This window comes from Scyliorhinus torazame, chromosome 17 (assembly GCF_047496885.1).
Source record: "Scyliorhinus torazame isolate Kashiwa2021f chromosome 17, sScyTor2.1, whole genome shotgun sequence".
NCBI lineage: Eukaryota > Metazoa > Chordata > Chondrichthyes > Carcharhiniformes > Scyliorhinidae > Scyliorhinus > Scyliorhinus torazame.
The window spans coordinates 156,286,638-156,307,856 of record NC_092723.1 but is presented as its reverse complement, the minus strand read 5'-3'; the positions used below and the strand labels follow the sequence as shown (position 1 = coordinate 156,307,856).

General features: G+C 43.4%; 1 protein-coding gene across 1 annotated transcript in view; it reads left to right on the top strand.

Annotated features, from left to right (window-relative positions):
* Positions 1 to 1,154: 1,154 nt before the first annotated feature.
* Positions 1,155 to 21,219, top strand: part of LOC140393479 (uncharacterized) — a 74,801-nt gene continuing 54,736 nt past the window's right edge. The window contains exons 1-3 of the mRNA XM_072479804.1: positions 1,155 to 1,241; positions 10,452 to 10,682; positions 13,851 to 15,071. Coding sequence (XP_072335905.1) covers positions 1,155 to 1,241; positions 10,452 to 10,682; positions 13,851 to 15,071 — 1,539 coding nt within the window. The remainder of the gene's footprint in view (positions 1,242 to 10,451; positions 10,683 to 13,850; positions 15,072 to 21,219) is intronic.

Here is a 21,219-nt window from a genome sequence, read left to right as displayed (position 1 = left end):
CCTGTCTGGCTACGTGTGAAGTCCTTACCTTCGGTCACAACAAGTCACAAGTCCATATGACTCTTCGGAGCTGAGAAATGTGATGGGTTTTATACAGTATACTAGGGTGGCTGGGTGACCCAGTAGTTAACACTGCTGCCTCATGGCGCCGAGGACCCTGGTTCAATCCTGGCCCCGGGTTACTGTCCATGTGGAGGTTGCACATTCTCCCCGTTTCTGCGTGGGTTTCACCCCCACAGCCCAAAGATGTGCAGGGTAGGTGGATTGACCACGTCAAATTGCCCCTTAATTGGAAAAAGAAAATTTATACTTTCTAAGGTGGAGCAAATGCCAGGAGGGAAATGGAATGAGGTGAAGGTCAACATAGTAAATGAGACATACAGAAATCCAGTCGGAGAGAAAAGCAGTACTTCTTCAAGGAAGGCAATCCTGGAAGAGAAATGGCTGTAAATGAAACACTAATATAAAAACAAAATATTGCAGATGCTGGAGGTTTAAAATAAAAACAGAAAATGCTGGATAAATGCAGCAGGTTTGGCGTGCAGAAAGAAACAGAGTTTACGTCTTGAGTCCATATGATACTTCTTCAGAGTTGAAGAGGAGAAATGTGATGGATTATATAATGCATAAGGGGGTGGAGCAAACACTAAGAGAGGCATGGACAGCAGTGAAAGTGAACATGGAAAAAGAGACTAATGGAAATCCTTTTGTAGAGAAGGGCAGTACTTAGTGTAAGGTAGTGAGAGACAATGGCCCCTCGGTGTCAGAGGTAACCTTCAGCACCCATTCTCTACATCAGTTGAGTTGGACTTATCATTCTTAACCTCTGTCTCCCATGTTTTAATGCTCTGATGCAGTGAAACGGGAATGTTCTCGTTCAAGCCTGGGCAAAATCTATGGAGATCCTGGACTGCTCAAACATTGGGGCTCCTCTCTTGGTCTTCCCAGTTGTGCCCAAAGGAATGCAAAGCACCAAGCTTGGCACAGGCTTGGTTGCACGAGTTGCTGGAAAGATTACATATTTAGACATCAGTCCTTTGGGCGCCATCGTAGATTCTTTGTTACTTTTACGTTGCCCTTATGCAAAATTAGAGGCCAGAAATATTTATTTACTAATAAATCCACTTAGACCGTGGAATTCGCTACCAGAGAAAATGGGGCAAATGGCTTACTTAGATGCCTTCAAGAAGGAGCTGGACAGGTACATGAGATTAATGGAGGTTCAAAGACCTTCCACCAAGGTAAGATCGGTGGAATGGGAAGAGTGTTGTTTGGGATATCTGACACAGACTAGTTGAGCTGAAGAGCCTGCTTATTTGTTGTATACTGTTATTTAATGTCATTAGTTTGAAGTCTTTGTGCAGCTAAATCCTGGAAAACCAATGCCCCTGATGAGAATGGCCTACGTTATGTTGAAGGGAAACATGTAGGGCATAAAACATATTTTCTTCAGTTATCTTAAGTCATCAATGCTCGTGGTTAACTCAAACATCTATACTTTAGGGAATACAACAATCTCTGCTGGACCTCAACATTCGGCATCAGCCAAAAGGTTTGTTCAGAGTGCTTCTGGCCAAGTTTCATGTTCCGTTTTTCATGTCTGTATCCAAACAAAATTGTTTATAGTTCTGTTCCTGTTTCATTTCTTGTCTACAGTTAGCACCTGGGGAGGTCTATTCACTAGAGTGTTCTTTGACTCTACCCTCTGATCACCTGAGCATGCTTAGCCACATTCAATGCTGGCCGTAGTATAAATATAGCCTCACTTGTGCTGTCTACAAATTCCTGCAAGCCTTCCGTTGTAGCCCTTCACCCCTCTATTGGCACAAGTGTAGATATTGCTGGTTTTAACTTTACTTGCAAAAAATCAAATCACCTGGAGGTTTCCCTCTCAGTCACTCACCACCCTGATATCGCCATTCCTTCACTGTCACTGAGTCAAATTCCTGGAATTCCCTCCCTGACAGCACTGTGGATGTACCTGCACCTCGGGAACTGCAGCGGTCAAGAAGGCAACTCACCACAACCTTCTGAAGGGTAACTAGGGATGGGCAATAAATGCTGGGCTATCCCCAAATTCTGTAAACTATTTTTTAAAAAATTACAGTCCAAAAATGCTGTTACACGTGTTCTTTCTGCTATTAATCTGACTCATTCTTTATCAGACCTCATGAACTGTAGACTGTCTTACCACTCAGCCTTTCCTTTCTTCATCCTACAATTTTAAGTTTTAAAATCCAAGTTTAGTGTCAATTGGTCAACTTTCCTGATTTGCCTTGTATTTTGTTACTGACTTCAACTTTGGTATGGTTCACTCCATGAGTGGAATTTTACGTTGGCAGGATTTTATGGTCTTGCCGAAGCTAATGGAGTTTTGAACGGGTTGTCACATTTTACGGCCTAGCCTCTGCTGCAACAGGATCATAAAATTCCACCCTATCTAGGTGGTGTAGTGGTTACCACTTCTGCCTCAACGCCAAGGACCCGGGTTCGATCCCGGCCCCGGGTCTCTGTGGAGTTTGCATATTCTCCCTGTGTCTGCGTGGGTCTCACCCCCACAACCCAGAGATGCGCAGGGTAGGTGGATTGCCCTTTAATTGGAAAAAACTGAATTAGGAACTTTAAATTTATCTATTTTTTAAAAATCCATCCCAAGTCTCAGTCTTTTGCTGAAGTTTTATGATAGGATGTGAAAAATTGTAAAATTTCCAAGGCAGTCATAGGAACCTAAAACAAACAAAATTGGCACAGAAACAAATAATGTAACTTGATAAAGGCAAATTACTGCGGATGCTAGAATCTGAAACCAAAGAGAAAATGCTGGAAAATCTCAGCAGGTCTGGCAGCATCTGTAGGGACGTTGCAATGCCAAATTTAAGAGACGCATTGGCTTGGAGTGTTAAAACTGTAAAATAATGAAGGGCTTTTGATATACTACAGACGATAACGGCTAAGTTGGCCACTTTGAAACTGTTCTTGTTTATTCTTAGCATGTGGACATTTCCTTTAAACTTGGGGCTTGCCATGCCATTTCAGAGGGCATTCAATAGTCAACCACATTGCTGTGCTTCTGGAGCCACTGTAGGCCAGACCAGGGAAGGATGACAGACTTCCTTCCCTAAAGGATATCACTGAAACAGATGGGTTTTTACAACATTATCACCTCACTGAGACTAGCTTTATACTTTAGATTTATAAACTGAATTCAAATTCCACCATGTGTTGTGGTGGGATTTGAACTCGCGTCCCCAGGCCTGGGAAATGCAACATGTTTGTGAATAACAATAATATAATAATATCTATATTATACACACATGTATGCATTATCACATTAGTGTCACAAGTAGGCTTACATTAACACTGCAATAAGGTTGCTATGAAAATCCCTTAGTCGCCATACTCCGGGAGCGCCTGTTTGGGTACACTGAGGGAGAATTCAGAATGTCAAATTCATCTAACAAGCATGTCTTATCAGGGCTTGTGGGAGGAAACCGGAGCACCCGGAGGAAACCCACACGGACACGGGGAGAACGTGCAGACTCCACACAGACAGTGACCCAAGTTGGGAATCAAACCCGGGTCCCTGGCGGTGTGAAGCAACAGTGCTAACCACTGCTACCGTGCCACCTATGACGTCTGAAGTATGTGCAGATGTTATCTGGCTTTGTATGGCTATAGCAAAATGTGTGCAAGATACCTTAGTCTCTTAGGTACTCCACTGCCTCTAGCCTTTTGCCATTTAGAGAGTATTGTTCTATAGTAGTTCTAAAGTAGATAATCTCACTTATCTCCCGCGCTATAACGATTCTGGGACTCGTATTTTAATCTGTTTGCCACAGTTTCACCTCTTCACCTTGGCTATTAACAACACTGCCTATCTTTGTGTCATCAACATATGTGGATGTGTAACTTACTATCCCATCCAAGTAGTCATACATAGTTGAGACCTGAACATGACCCCTATGAGATGTCACTAGTCACATCCTGCCGATGAGCGTATTTGCCCATTATCCCTATTGCATTCTGCTGTTCAACTAATCTGAGCTTTATCAAATGTCGTCTGAAAGTCCATATAAATAACATTTTTATTAGAGTCCCCTATCCATTATTTTACCCTCCTCTTCAAAACATTCAATCAGATTTGTCAAGCTTGACCTGACCATTACAAATCCATGCTGTTTTAATTATAGATTAATTGTAACTGTCCATAGACAGGAGTATGTAATGGGTTGACCATGTGGCCCCTTGAGCCTGCTTCACCATTCAGTATGATCATAGCTGATCATCGACCACTTTCCTGCTCAGTACCCTTATCTCTTTGTTTCCTTGGAGGCCAAAGATCTGTCCATCGTGACCTTAAATCTATTCAATTTATGGAGCAGCCACAATCTTCTGGAATAGAGAATTCCAAAGATTAATAACTCTTTATCACAGAATCATTACAGTGCAGAAGCTTTGAGGGGTGAAATGTCTTCTTTTCTCAGTCTCAAATGATTATTTCCTTCTCTCAAGGCTGTGCCCCAGTGTTCTAAATGCCACAGCTTGGGGAATTACCTCTGTGTCTACCCTGTCAAGTCCTTTGAGAATCTTGTATGTTTCAATGAGATTACCCCTCGTTCTTCTAAATTCCAGAGACTAATGGGCCCAATTTACTCAACCTTTCAGCATAGGCCAAGAAGTGATCTAGTGAATCTTTGCTGTGCTACGTCCACTGCAGGTATATCCTTCTTTTAATATTGAGACTACCATACCCCAGGTGTGGTCTCACCAAAGCCCCATACAATTTAAGAAAGACTTATTTGTTCTCTTACTCCAAACCCATTGCAGCAAAGGCCGAAAAGTTTTTTTTGCCTGCCTCATTGTTGTACCTCAATGCCAACTTTGTACTCCTTGTTCATGGGGTCTTGGGGCTCATCAACATTTACAAGTTTCACAGCTTTTATAAAATATTCAGGTTTTCTGATCTTATGACCAAAATGAATAATCTCTGTTCCCCAAACACTCCATCTGCCACCTTGTTGACCACCCAGTTAACCTGTACATCTTTTTACAGTGTTCTCCTCACAACTTTCATTCCCACCCAGTTTTATATTGTCAACAAATATGGACAGAGACCAAGAGTAATGTATCAAAGTCATTAATATATAGATAGCTGTGGTTCTAGCACTGATCCTTGTGGCACTCGTCACAGCTTGCTGATTTGAAATTGTCTCATTTTCCCATTCCGCCTGCTTCTTGGTAACTAATTATCCAAGCTAATATATTACCCCACCTCCTTGAGTCCATATCTTGAGCATTAACCTTTTGTGTGGCACCTTATGGCTTTTGGAAATCCTATGTTCACTGGTTTTCCCCTTTATCCATTTTACTGTTGTAGTTACATCTTCAAAAAAACTCAAGGGCAGCACAGTGGTTAGCACTACTGCCTCACGGCACTGAGGTCCCGTGTTTGGGTGGGTTTCGTCCCACAACCTAAAGATGTGCAGGCTAGGTGGATTGGCCATGCTAAATTGACGCTTAATTGGAAAAAGTGAATTGGGTACTCTTTTTAAAAACTCTAAATTTGCCAAGCGCAGCGTTTCTTTTGTAAAATAGTGTTGACTTTGTCAGTTGATACAATGATTTTCCATGTACCTGGTTAAGACTTACTTAATAAGAGATTCCATTTTCCCAACTGATGTCAGACGTACTGGCGGGATCCCCCCTTGTATATTTTAGGAGCAGAGTGACATGTGCAATTTTCCAGTCTAAAGGAATGGCTTCCGACTCAAGAGAATTTGAGAAAATCCTAGTTAGAACATCTGCAACAGTATCACTTCCTTTATTATTTGGACTAAAGTTGTGTTGTAACAGTTTTCCTTGGTACACCCTAGCAGGGTTAACTTAAGCAGGAGACAGACATGGCAACTTATTCAAATGCTGTCTTCCATAGTGCACTTTCTGGTCAGAATAAGCAACGCTGCTAGTACCTCGGTAACCCAATTCGCGGTTTCCTTTAGATACATTCAGGGGTTCTGTGTTGGCAAGGATGACGTGTACCATTTACAAAATGCTATTACGATGCTCATCCAATCAGAGACTGGCTTCTCTGTGCATTGGCTCCTTGAGCAGGCAATATACTGAAGTCAGATGAACTAAAAGGGCAGGAAAATAAGTCTTCACGTTTCCAGGCGAGAGCACAAGAGAGAGAGAGGAGGAATTGACTGCATGCATGAGTGAATCCGGCTCTCCAGCAGCACTCCCAATATTAATCAAATTTGTGAGCAAAAGTAAAATAACTCCTGCAATTAGAATGTCAAAAGGGTACTTTGCTGAAGAAGGAACATTTTAATTATAATATTTATACACATTTTATACATTTGTTTTTTTATGTTTCTACCTATTGTGCAAAAACAATCAAATTTTTATGTTTTAATTCTGCAGTGTAATAAGAATGTTTCTTAAAGGTTTCGCCAGTACTCGAAGTAGATCTAAATGGTTCTGTGGACAGAAAGGTTTTGAAAACCCTGCCCTAACTCATCCATCAATTTAAACTGAAAGCAACACTGGAGTGTGGGGTAAAACCACATATTGAACCAGTGTTTAGACCTTGTCTGCTAAATGCTTATGTTTTTCCCCCTTCTGTAACTGATTTTGCTAATGTTAAACCCAGTGACGGAGCCCTCTGTCTACTTCCTTCACCTCCTGACTAAGAGGGGACTGATGCTGTTTTTCATAACCCGTTTGAATATCAGTGATGTATTATTCATTGAATAAAGCTCGTAGTCTTACAGTTGAAGTAGATGCTTTATTTGTATGAGTTCGTTCTCGCTCCAGCGCTTATACTATGTTACATCTGAGGTGCCTGTCTGTGTCCTGCTCACCAGCTGCCGTTCCTGTGAAGAGTGTCTTGACTTCCTGTCTGTCTATGTGTATATATATATACATACATCTCTGATGTTCCCTCTAGTGGTTACTTAGTTGTAGTGTATTTACATTAACCCCTCGTGTATGCACAGTGATGCATATCACTACATCCCCCCTTTTTTCATTTTACATATTTTCTGTACTTTGTGAAAGAAAATGGTACAAAACAGGTACAATGATGATATGTACAAGTTGTGATGATATTGATGATTATACAAAGCCAATTAATATTTATGAGTCCAAACTTAATAAAAAATTTATGAGTCCAACTTTATGAATTTATTCGGTTGAGTTTTTTTCTTCTTCTGTTGTTGACGTGGTGATGTTGATGTTGTAATTTCTTTGTGAATGTCGTCAGTGTTCTTGTTTGTAAGTAACCAACAAGTCATCACGAGGTGTTCAAATGGTTGAACCACTGATGTTGACTGATGTGGATTTTTTTCTGTGCTTGTGGTATCGATTTAGTGTGTCATCTGCCTTGAAAGCTGGTGTGCTTGTTTGTTCTGGAGCAAATGTGAATTTGTGAGATTCGTTGTCATGCCATGGTATGTTTGTACTCTTGTCATTGCTTTGGCGTGTGCTGTTGCATTGTCCTTCATGTGCAGAGTTGTACTATTTTGTACAGGTCGTTGTTTCATTGTTGTTGTTTCTGTCTTTGTTGTTTTTGTCGTGCTTGTTTCTGTTTTTGTTGTTTTCATTCTTGTTTTTGTTGTGCTTGTTATTGTCTTTGTTACGCATCTTGTTGTTTATGTTGTTGTGCTTGTAGTTTTTGTTGTTGTGCTTCTTGTTGTTTTCATTGTTCTTGTTGCGCTCAATGACTGTTCCGTGTGGATAATTTGAGTCATTCTCAAAGTTATTGGTGTCAGTATCCTTTGTGGTATCTGATGTTTCATTGAGCGTTTCTCCTTGAGGATTGTGAGAATGATCTGATGTTGCATTGATCTTGGTAACATCAGTCATTTGTGGTGCATTTGATTCCTCTTCTTTGATTCCTTGGTGCCCCTCTTGTGGAGTCATTTCTGGTTGATCTGCTTCATCTTTGATCTCTTGGTGCTCCTCTTCTGGAGTCAACGTCGTCAAGATTTAATTTTCTTGTAGGTTGTCAAAGAGTAGATGAGGTTTTAATTGATGCGGTCTCACTAGACTCCTGAGTGGTTGTCCTTTGATTGTCAAGTTCTTTTGTACAGGCGAGCTGAGATCTGTCAGGCGATCTGAGATCTTGCACATCTTGTATTGGAATTGTGATTTCTTCGTCACTTGTCTCACATACAGTCGGTAGACTTATATTGTCTTCTTGTTGATTATGTGAGCTTTGTAGACTTTCATAGTCTGCTTCTGGTTGCTCAGATAAGGTTGATAGACCTTCATGGCCTTGTTCATGCATGGATTTCGCTCTGGAGTCTTTAGTTGCTTCCAATTTGGAGTCTATCAACGAGCTCTCTGTGGAGTCTTTCATCGCTCTCTGTGTGGAGTCGTGCAGTGTTCTCTCTGTGGAGTCGATCTGTGCTCTCAACGGAGTTGTTACGTACTCGCTGTGTGGCGTTGTTTTCTTCTTGGGTATTTGACAGGTTGCTGTCATCCAGTGTATCGGCGATCTGCCATTGCATCATGGTATTGGAGTCATCTACCATGAGTAGAGTCGTGTTGAGCTTTTCAACCGTGTCGCTGATGCTTTTATGATCATCATAGCTGAATAACTCAGCCATGTCTGAGTAGTATTGTTCGATTAAACAAATCATCTTTTTTTGTTTCGGATTTGTCATTGTGCTCCCTTTGGGTGGTGCAATCTGCTTGTTCCAGGGTGCTGCGAAAAGTTATTTTCAACTGCTGGTAGAGGTTCAGGCAATGTTGTACCTTTTTGAGGTTGAATTTTTTGTTTTTGTAGCTTTAAATCTCTTATTTTTAATTTTCGGGCAGCGTTGCTTTAAGTGGGCGTGGTCTAAGTTTTCTGATGTCATGAAGCTCGTGACGTAAAGAGAAGGGATCGATTGCGCATGCACAAATCGATTTTTCTTTACTGTGCGCTTTTTCGTAAATTGATCCCTCTTTGAACTGTGCGCTCTTTTTGTCCAACTGCGCATACGCGGCTTGCATAGATCCATCAGCGAACGGTGTTCGATCTTCTTTTGGCTGCGCATGCACGGTTTGCGCATGCGCAGAACGATCTGCGCCCAAAACTTCTTTAAGCCGCGCAGGCGCAGACCGATCTGAATCAAAAACGTCTTTTTTCAATTGCGCATGCACGGCTGTGGTTTGCTGCGCATGCGCAGACCCAGATTCGTGTCTTTTGTTCCCTTGCAGTTAAAAATGTTCTCGGGCACCATTTTAATTTCTTCAGACCTGTGGAAAAGAACTTTTATCAGCGTTTTTTCTTGTTAAAAACTTTTAAGATATTTTTTTCTTGCGATCTGCACTTGTCAATCGCGATTTCCAACATTAAACCTTTCTGTTCTGGTTGTTTTAGTTTCCCATCACTCATTCCCTGTGCAATTTGGTCTCCAAGCACTGAATGTCTTAAAGCAGCATTGTTACTGGTGTTACAGTGATCTTCAAATTTTTTCAGTATTCTAATTTGGTGTTGTCTTCACCTTTCAAGTAATTAAAGCAGTTCTAGATTTCTCTAGCGTCATGTCCTACTGGTAGAAGTACTATTTACATTTGAGCTGTGCTCAACTCATTAGCTACGATATATAGTTTGAACGTTTGTTTAAACATTTTCCATCTATGACTTAAATTACTGGTTGTTTTCAGCTGCGGTGGAGTTCCAACGAGTTTCATCGACTCAGCGAAGTCTCCCCACGTATGAGTTTTCTTCTGTTTTCGATCTTGCTTTGTCTGCATATTGCGTAACCTTCTAGTAAGCGTTCTAAAGTCTCCTGGTACCATGTATTATTCCTTGTGTCTGAATAAAGCTCGTAGTCTTACAGTTGATGTAGATGCTTTATTTGTATGAGTTCGTTCTCCAGCGCTTATACTATGTTACATCAGAGCTGCCTGTCTGTGTCCTGCTCACCAGCTGCCGTTCCTGTGAAGAGTGTCTTGACTTCCTGTTTGTCTATTTATATATACACATCTCTGATGCTCCCTCTAGTGGTTACTTAGTTGTAATGTATTTACATTAACCCCATGTGTATGCACAGTGATGCATATCACTACAAGTGATAGTGGAATTAGTTATCTGTGATTTCTATGAAAATCCTGTTTTACGGAGCAGTATTGATTGTATATGGACATTCTTCCTGCCTTCCCTGGTCACCTAATTCACATGTTTGTGAATGTGCTTTTTCAAAATATACACATCTTTGTCTGTATTTTGCTCACTACATTTATTCAAATAAGCAGAGAAGCTGTGTGGGGATCTTACTGCTCATAACTCTCCACCTTGTTGGGTTAATCATTTTGTTCATGCTGCTAATTTCACATGTTGTAGAATATAAAATTGGGATAGTAAAAAAATCATTTTAGAGATGAGTTGTATCAATATAGATTGAAGAAAAACACTAAATGTTACTTGAATCTAAAAATGTAGGTTAATCTGATTACAGGACAGGGTTGTTAAGGCTCTGCCATTGCCGAAACCTGAGCTGGCAAATCAGCTCTTTGCCACAGAAGACTGGGAATTTGAAGATGAGGAGGATATTTGTGCATTCCAATGTGAGGGAGCAGGCAAACAATATTATCACCTCTACTGGGATGAAGAAAGCTTACCCGACAGGTCCAGCAAGTCAGTTGTAGAAAGAACAGATTTAAATAGGAGGAAGGTAAACCATGACCAAGTAAGTAAGGCAGTTAATGGAAGAAATATAAATTTGAGACATGAATTAGAACAGACAAAAAAAATGAAATGAAGAAGAAATGCAATTTTATTCAGTAATTCTTAAGAGTTCAGATTGTAGTTGAGTTGTTTGCAAATGGCTGACTCTGGTATCTTTTGCAAGCTGACCTCGCTCACCTTGTGAAAGAGAAACTGGTTTAGGTCACCAGGAACCCAATTTATGGCAGTTTATTTAAGAAACATTTTAAATGCTGTGTTTTGAAATATGCCAGGCCATGTAGTTGAATACAATTCTGCTGCTGATGACCCACAATGTCTCATGAACGCCAGCTTTTGAGCTACTAGATCTGTTTTGAATCTATTCAATTTAGCACAGTCATAGTGCCACACAATGCAAGGCAGGACTAGTCACCAAAGATTTTGTGGTGGTAATTCCTACTAATACTATCATATACAAATGTACCTACAAGTAGGGGGGCGTCACTGAATATTTTTAAGGCGGAGAGAGATAGATTGTTTTAGGTAATGGTACCAGAGACCATCAAGGGTAGATGGAGAATGTGGAACTCAACACAAACAGATCTGTTTCAAGGGACTAAATGGCCTACTGCTCCTATTTTGTATGTTCGTATCACTTAAACAGAATATTTTGTCCATGGTATCTTTCCAAAATGTAATAGGGAAAATGTTGATATACGTTAACCTAGATTGATGTATGCTGTATTTGACAACATTAAAAAAAAATTTGGAGTACCCAATTATGTTTTTCCAATTAAGGGGCAATTTAGCGTGGCCAATCCACCTACCCTGCACATCTGTGGGGGTGAAACCCACGCAGACATGGGGAAAATGTGCAAACTCCATAGACAGTGACCCAGGCCAGGATCGAACCCAGGTCCTCAGTGCTGTAGGCAGCAGTACTAACCACTGCGCCATTGTGCCGCCCTGTATGTGACAACTCATTAGAATACCAGCAACATCTCTTTTCTGTTAAATCCAGTTACTCCATGCCGGTCAACAAAACCAACCAGCTAATCCCGCCTTCCTTTATTAGGTTTGGAGTCCTGCAGGTCGCAGTTCTCCACTTAAGACTTCCAAGTATCATAGAATCCCTACAGTCCAGAAGGAGGCCATTCAGCCCATTGAATCTGCGATACCCCTCCAAAAGAGCACTCTGTCTAAGCCCTCTTCCCCCGCCCTATTCCTAACCATACCTAACCTTTGGACACAGGGACAATTTAGCATGGCCAATCCACCTAACCTACACATCTTTGGACCGTGGGAGGAAGCTACAGCACCCGAAAGAAACCCACGGAGAACGTGCAAACTCCAGACAGACATTCACCAGTGGTTGGAATTGAACCCGCGTCCCTGGTGCTGAGAGGCAGCAGCGCTAACCACTATGCCACCATGCCCTTTAAATTTTAAAAACTGGTGAGAGCTTCTGCCTCTGCCTTTTAGCCAATGCACTCCAGTTTCCCATTAGCTGGGTGAAATAAATTCCACATCTCCCCTCTGATCCTTTGCCAGGCACTTTAAATCTACTCCTTAGGGCGGTACAGTGGCGGAGTGGTCAGCAATGCTGCCTCACACGCCGAGAACCTGTTCGCTCCCTGCCCCGGGTCACTGTCCGTGTAGAATTTGCATATTCTTCCTGTGTCTGCTTGGGTTTCACCCCCACAACTCATAAAGATGTGCGGGGTAGGTGAATTGGCCACACTAATTGCCCCTTAATTGGGGAAAAAACGAATTGGGCACTTTTATTAAAAAAAAAAGAACATTTTAATCTCCCTTATTTTTGACCCCTATGTTAAGGTCATCTGTGCTAGGTCATCCATGATTTTATATATCTCAATTAAGTCACCTCTCTGTCTCTTCTGTAGCAAAGAAAACATTAAGCCTGGCGTACCCAATCTTTCCTTATGGCTAAAATGTTCCAGTAATGGCAACATCCTTGTAAATGACCTCTGTTGCCTCTCCTTTACGATCTCATCTATTCCTACAATGTGACCAGAGCTGCTTGCAGTACTCAAGCTGTAACAGTTCTAACATAAACCTCCCTGCTCTTATGCTTCAGCTAATGAAGTATGCCGTGCACCTTTTCAACCATCATATCGACCCATTCTGCTACTGTTAAGGACCTGTGGCCATGTACTTCGATGTTACTCCATTCTTCCACAATCCTCCCATTTATTGTGTGTTCCCTTGCCCAATTGTTACACTCCCCAAATGCTTTAGAATCCTCTTTATGGGCATGATTTACCAGGAAGAAAAACCAGTCCCGCTTTGGGCATATTTAGCGGGGTGATTCTCGGCGCCTGCAGTGCCAAGAATGACCCTGCTATCAAATGGGAGTCTGATTTTTTTGGCTATGACAAGGAATGCCCCACTGAGGCTGCACTTGCCTCCATTTCCTGCACTGACAAGATCAAGGCGCTATTTTAAAATTCGTCCCCGATCTCTGGATAACCACTATAGCCTCCGGACCCCTCCAACTTACCTGTTAGGGGCTCCTCGAGCCCCCCCTCAGCCCACCTCATAAGGGCTGGGCACCCCCAGGCCTGATCACTGGCAGTGCCAACCTGGCACTAGCACCCTGGCAGTGCCTTTGTCAGGCTGTCAATGCTGCCTGGGTGGCACTGCCAGGCTAACAGTGCCCAGGTGGCAGCTGGAGTGCCAGGGTATGATCCTGCCCAGAGCCAAACCACCCGGGTGCCTCCGATGGCCTGTGTCACTCCCACAACGCGCCGTTATGCCTGGTCCACGTTTGTCCGGACCAGTGCTAAACAGCACCATGGCGGGGTCTCACAGGCATGGGCATTCAATCCCAGGCTTTGTGAGAATCCGGCGCCGACATATTTAAGTGAGCCTAACTGCTCACTTGTATGTAAATTTGGATCCCACCCAGTGAGGGCAAGAAGATCTCACGAGGTGTCCCGAGCATCGCAGATCACGCGAGAGGCCACTCGCTAGATTTACCGGCCTCGTCGTATCCCGAGCCGGGTGCAATGATGCTTTTCTATCGAGCCCGATATCTACAGGTATGGGGGGGAAAGGTTCACTTCAAGGAATGAAGGAAAAACATATTAGGAAAGGAAGATAGTTTTTTAATCTTTAGTAGAAATATTGAAATTAATGCCATCTCAACAAATCTAACTGATTTTTACAGCAGGTATACATGGAGACCAGAGGGAGCGACAGGACCTGTTCAGCATTGTTGCAGTCAGGCAGCAATCCCCTTTATTTGCAGGATCCTGGTAAACAACCTATGACTGGTCAGTTGGGCACAACCCTGGTCAGATTTCACAGCAGCGAGCAGATAGACAATGATAAATTGGAGTCTTGCACTGCAAAGGAATTTGACCCTATTTCATCCCAGCTGGTCAATGAATTATTAATGTCACTTCAATCAACCAGTGGAGACAAAAGTAGTGAGACTGATCCAGAACTACATTTAAATTTATGCACAGATAGACAAACGGGCCACGAAAGTGAAAACCAGATTAGTTCTTGGACTGGCAGAAACAAAGATGGGGATGGAAGCTTGTGCTTTGAGGAATTTAGTTTATTACATTCTAAGCTTCAGATCAGGCACAGAGGCAGCGACTCAGAAAATTCAAACATGGATAGCTGTCTACCATCATTTCCGAGACTTGATAAGTGGCCTTCAGTTCCTTTGTCCCTCAGCCATTATCTGGAAAGAGATGATACTTCCAGTACTGATGATCTTAGTTCATCACCTGCTAATAGCAGAGAGAGCAGGTTTACATCTCATGATGAAAGTTCAAGCAGTGATAGCAGTCTCCTTTCATTTTGGAATGACACCAGCTTGAGTGAATCTAATACTAAAAGTGCAGATTGCAGAGACTCCAGGAACATAATTGCAAAAATGAGAACTGATTTGCTGACTAAAGTTCCAGAAACTGATAAAACATTGTGGCCTCTTCCAGCCAGTGAGCCCCCAATAGTAAAGCTAAATGCCAGCAGTGAAATGCTTGTATCAGGTGATCTCCCAAACATACTTACTGAGACTGCTAGAAATAATCATGTTCGGAGTGGCAGGAAGTGTGAAATTTGCTCCTGTGCAAGTAGCTCAGAGAAGCAGCCACCAACTTGTTTGTACACTCTGCAGTCAACAGCTTTCTATACTGGAGAACCTAACACCGCAGAAGAATTGCTTAATGTGGAAAGTGCTAACTATCAGAGGAATATGGAGGACAGTGGAGAACCTGTAAAATGGAGATTGGAGAAGAAATGTAGATTGAAACAAGTGAAAAATGATGATTCTGTTGTCCATTACTTATCACATTGTGAGGATCCTCACAAGTGGCAGGATAGTACCTTGTGGGAAACAAGACCACTTCAGCAGCTTTGGCCAGAATTTGAGCAGGTAAATTTTACCACAGAAATTTAATACATATAATGAATCTAATCTTGATTAAGTTGAGAGGGATGAAATTGAGTGGAAGTTTCTTGATGCAAGTTTCTAAAACATTTGATTAATATTCCAAAAACCATGCATGTGTTTAAGTTGCTTATAACAGTGCAAATAGAAACTCTTTGATGTGAATGTAGAGTTTACCTCAACATCCCTCTCTGATAGCTTGCTCCAGCTATTGATTAGAACATGTATGTATCTGAGGTGAAATATGTTTGAGCAATTACCCATGAAATTAAAAGGTTAATTTTCTGACTTTGCACTCCTGATGAGGGTTTTTGCCCCTGAGAAAATTCACAGGTACGTAAAAGCTTTTTCCCAATCATTTAAAATGACGAGCAGTACATTCTTGGAATTCCAATCCTCATCAGGCGAGGCTTTCTACGGACAACCCAAAGTTTAGTCAGTATTTGTAGTATTAGATTTCAGTCGCCTGTGTAAAATGACAACTACCCAAGTGGCAATATGAGACTGTTCAGTGAAGTTGCAAAAAATACTTGTTAATGGAATGTAAGTGTTACTGGCAAAGTCAGCATTTGTTGTCCATCCCAAATTGCCCTTGAGAAGGTATTGGGAATCGCCGCCTTGAACCACTGAATTCCATCTGGTGATGGTACACCCAGAGTACTGTTAGGAAGGGAGTTCCACCCCACAACCCAAAGATGTGCAAAGTAGGTGGATTAGTCACACTAAATTGCCCCTTAATTGGAAAAAAATAATTGGGTACTCAAATTTGTTTTTAAAAAGGAAGGGAGTTGCAGATCTTTGACCTAGCAGGGGTGAAGAATAGGCAATATAGTTTGAAGTAAAGATGGTGTATGACTTGGAGCAGAAGTTGCAGGTGTTCCCATCTGTGTGCTGCCCTAGCCCTTCTAGGTGATAGAAGTTGCAGATTTGGAAGATGCCCTCGAAGCTGCAGTGCATCTTGTAAATGGGACAGCAGGTGAATTTGCCCTTGAAACCTCCCAGTAATCAAAGATTGAGCCCCAGGAGGAGCCCTCACGGTGGCCTGGCTCGCGATCAGGGCCCACCGATCCGCGGGCGGGCCTGTGCCGTGAGGGCACTCTTTCCCACCGCGCCTGTCGCTGTAACGGTCCGCCATGGCTGGCGTGGAGACAAACCCCTCTGCGCATGTGCTGGGATGCCGCGCTTGCGCCATCCGGTGGATTCCGCACCTTCCGGGTGGGCCCGATGCCAGAGTGGTTCACGTCACTTCTCGGCGCCGGTACGTCCCGCCCCGCTGGTTAGGGAAGAATCCCGCCCATCCTCTCCACATCCACCCTGTCAAGACCCCTCAGATCTTGTATGTTTCAATCAAGTCACCTCGTACTCTTCTAAGTCCAGTGGGTACAAGCCTAGCCTGTCCAACCTTTCCTCAGAAGACATCACACCCATTCGGCGTATTACTCTGATTATCTGAACTGAACTGCTTCTGACGCATTTGCATCCTTTCTTAAATAAGGTAATCAATACCATACACAGTATTCCAAATGTGGTCTCACTAGTACTCTATAACTCGGACATGATTTAATGGCCATTCTGTGCCCATAAAGCAGCTCACCACAGCACAGCATAGCCAATAAAAATCAGGAGCCCATACTCCCGGGATTTATGCGGCTCGCAGCGTTTCGCAAAATCTAAAGCGATCTCGTGAGAAGTTGCAATGTGAATCCCGGCCATTGTGGGCGGGATCACTTTTGAGTAAATCTGCATATTAGAGCGAGACAGCTAGTCTCGCTTTAATGTGTAGATTCCGGAGATACCCGAGGCGTGGAATCAATCTCCCTTGCCTCGGAGACCTCGGGCGAGGGCCATTCAGTACCATACGCCATCTTCAAATTCATCTGGAGATCCAAGATGGACCGTGTCCGAAGGGACACCATGTACAAACCTCTGGAGAAGGGAGGGCGGAACGTACCCAATGCCACCCTCATCCTGTTGGCCACCTTTTGTGTCCAGTTGCATCAAGCTGTGCGTGGACCCCCAGTATGCAAACACCAAGTGTCACTAAAATGAGGTTCTACCTATCCCCGGTGTTACGAAGGATGGGCCTGGCCTCATTGCCGCGGAACGCTCCAAGTAGTTGGACCGTACCGTACCACCTGTCCTTCGTGGAAAAGTTTTTGAAGAAAAACACTTTTGACCACAAGGCAATGAAGCAGTGGTCAGCACGTAATGTCCTCGAGGCCCTCAGGGAAAAGGAGACCGTGGAGGACGTTGGTTGGTTCCCTGAGCAGTCCCTGAGCAGACTGCCAGAGTCATCTGGCAGAACGCCTCATCATCAGAACTTTCAAACAAGCACCAAGAACTTTCAAACGGGCAGCAAGGTAGCACAAGTGGATAGCACTGTGGCTTCACAGCGCCAGGGTCCCAGGTTCGATTCCCCGCTGGGTCACTGTCTGTGCGGAGTCTGCACGTTCTCCCCTTGTCTGCGTGGGTTTCCTCCGGGTACTCCGGTTTCCTCCCACAGTCCAAAGACGTGCGAGTTAGATGGATCGGCCATGATAAATTGCCCTTAGTGACCAAAAGGGGTAGGAGGGGTTATTGGGTTATGGGGATAGGGCGGAGGTGGGGGCTTAAATGGGTCGGTGCAGACTAGATGGGCCGAATGGCCTCCTTCTGCACTGTATGTTCTATGTTCTATAAGACCTAGCTTGGCTGGTGGTGAGAAGGGCCCTCCCTGTCAGAATCTTCATGCACACCCGAAGCCCTGCGCCAATGCACGCTGCCCTCGGAGTGGCTGTGGGGGAAATGAGACGGTCACACACCTCCTTGTGGAATGTGCCTTTGCAAAGAAGGTCTGGAGAGAGATGCAGTGGTATTTGTCAAGGTTTATCCCGAACAGATCTGTGACACAGGACTCTGTGCTCTACGGACTGTTTCCAGGGACACACACCGAGACTAATATCAACTGCTGCTGGAAGGTCATCAACTCGGTAAAAGACGCTCTTTGGTCTGCCTGAAACTTGCTGATCTTCCAGTGCAAAGAATTGTCCTCGACCGAGTGTTGCAGACTGGCACATTCCAAGGTCCAGGACTACGTGCTGAGGGACGCACTCAAGCTTGGGGAAGCTGCCGCCAAGGCGCAATAGGGAAAGACCACTGTGTAAGGTCTTTCCAGCAAATGTACACTGAGGGGCGGGTAACAGTGTAAACCCCCCTCGGTCTGGGCCACCAACACTCCAATGTATAAAACAAACATGACAATGTAAATATTTAAGAAGGAATTGTAATGTAAAGAGTGATATGTGTATAATAATATCAAAATTGAATGGAAGAAAGTCAAGGCAATGGGTAGCTCTGACGGAAATGTACAGTCAAGACAATTTAAAATGCTCTGTAATGCTTATGATAAGTTTTATGAATAAAGTATATTTTTTGAATAAAAAAACAAAAAACAAAACCATACTCCACAAAAGGGGACCAGAAGGATCGGCACTCGTGGTCTCCCAAGGAATTGGAGGCCCCCAGGTGCATGCCCTTTGGGCAGGGTGGTATCCTGATAATGCTGGTGCCACCTGGGCACCCTGCACTGCCCAGGTGGCACTACCAGCTGGAAGTGTGAGTGGCAACCTGGCAGTTTTTGCGTGGTTGTAATTGGGCTGGGGATGCCCTGTGCAGGTGTTCAGGGGCCGGGGGCCCTCCGCGGCTGCTTTGGGGGCCTCAGATCGGAATGCCATTTAAAACTGGTGTCCAGATCACACTCTTTAATGAGGAGTTCTGGTGAGCAGAGCCCCTCAGTGTACAAAATGGGGCTATTTGCAGCCTCGGTCGTGCATTCCCCATTGAGGTACCTTATCAAACACGAGTCGCGTTTTATAGCCTTGTTTTTCGGCGCTGCGAGCTTAACGCACTTGCTATGGGACTTTGTTAACATTTAATTAAATCGCGCCCCTGAAGCATTGTCACCCTACTTTTATATGTAATTTCTCTTACAATAAATGCCAACATTCTATTAGCTTTCCTAATTACTTGCTATACTAGCCTTTTGCGATTTGTGCAGAAGGACATCCAGATCCCTCTGCACCTCCGAGCTCAGCAATCTTTCATCATTTTGAGGATTCCCGGGTTGGGTCACAATCTGTGAAGTCTGCACGTTCTCCCGTGTCTGTGTGGGTTTCCTCCCACAAGTTCTGAAAGACGTGCTTGTTAGGCGAATTGGACATTCTGAATTCTCCCTCGGTGTACCCAAACTGGCGACAGAGTGTGGCGACTGGGTTTTTTCACAGTAACCTCATTGCAGTGTTAATGTAAGCCTACTTGTAACACTAATAAAGATTATTATTATTATTGAAGCCGATAACTGATAGAAAGGGAGGGTGAGGGGGAAGGGCGGGCATATAGGAATCATCACAGCCACAGAAAGCAGACAGGAACAAGGGGGGGTGGCAATGGGGGAAGAGACCCAAGGAATCGGCAGGAATGTACCCAGGGAGAGACCGACACGGGGGCCAGAGTCCCCCCACAAAGCTAGAGGAGCAAAATGAGTGACAAATAAACCATCGACTGTGGAGAAAAGGGCCTAACATAGGGCCCAAAAATAGTAGAAAAGAGGGGGGGGGGTAAACAAAGAGAGAGGGGGAGCCAAAAAGGAACAGCATGGTAATTGCAAATAATAACCATTTAAATCATCCCCTGTACAGTGTATAAATGTAAATTTCAATAAAAACATTTATTTTTACTTGAAAAATGAAAATCACTTATTGTCACAAGTAGGCTTCAAATGAAGTTACTGTGAAAAGCCCCTAGTCCCCACATTCCGGCACCTGTTCGGGGAGGCTGGTATGGGAATTGAACCGTGCTGCTGGCCTGCCTTGGTCTGCTTTCAAAGCCAGCGATTTAGCCCAGTCTGCTTAAACCAGCCCAAATTGATGTTCTGCTTGCACATTGACTCTTCTCTTCAGACCTATATTTGTAATACTTGTTTATTAAAGAGTGTCAGGGTCATATTGCTACCATGAGGTCATTTAAGAACCTGCAGTACAACGGTCTGGTATAGAAATGGTTAACATGGGACTCGGTACAGTACTGTCCACACTGTGATGTAAAATAACACTTGACCCAAGTCTAGAGGTCAGCCTTGTACTGGACAGAGATGTGTGTAGAGGCAAGCATGGAGACAGCTCCTAGACCTTGTACTGTCTATATGCATATAGTTGCAAGTAGTTAATTAACACTGATTAAAGTATACTAAATTCAGAACCTCGTTGTGACATCGAGCAAACTACACACATCTTACATTATGATGACAGTTATCGACAGCCCAGAACCTCTCAGAAGCTGGAGCAGAAATTTAAAACCTGGTAGATTAAAAAAGTAGCATTCTGACTTGGCAAAAAACACCAGAAACCAAGGTGCACAAGGAGATCGCCGGTGTTAGGATATTGTTGTAAAACCTCTTGTTTGTCCTGTGTCCCATTTTTAATTCCTGTCCTGCTGCCTGTTTTGAGCTACAGTCTTCTGATTAGCGGCTACAACATTACTGCATTTGGGATTTCTGTTTAAATCACAGTCTTTTTGACACAAAAAAACCTGCCCTGATGGACTAACCCAAGACACCCCTTTAGGTTCTGTGGCTGAACCTGTGATGTCTAGTTGATAGACTTGGCAAGCAGCCAATCGAGGAATGTAGGATTCCCAACCTCCTCCTATTGTTGTCTGTGATTCGTGGAGCCAGTCAGAAACTTCTAGAAAGAAGGCGGGTCTTCTGAGAAGTTCCATTTTGTATGAGTTCTGTGAAGAGGTCCAACCATAAGGCTGTTTTAAAACTCTCTCTCTCTCTCTATCTCTGTCTGGTGATTTAGAGAGCATTCTACAGCTTGCAGGTTCAGGTTGAAGATCTCATTAGGAGATCGCTGGCTACATAGACTGCCACGTCGGCAGCAAAGGACTATCTCATATTTGTTAATCCCTGTTTATTTTTTAACCTTTCCACTGTGTCATTCCAGTATCTGTCTGGGTGGAGGATGGGACAGGGTTTGGGGATAGTTAGATTAGCAAATTCTACTTTTATCATTATATATTAATCTTTTTCCTTGTTATAAATAAATCATTTTTTAACATTTTATTTATACATCTGGAGCATCTAGGGCCAAAACCT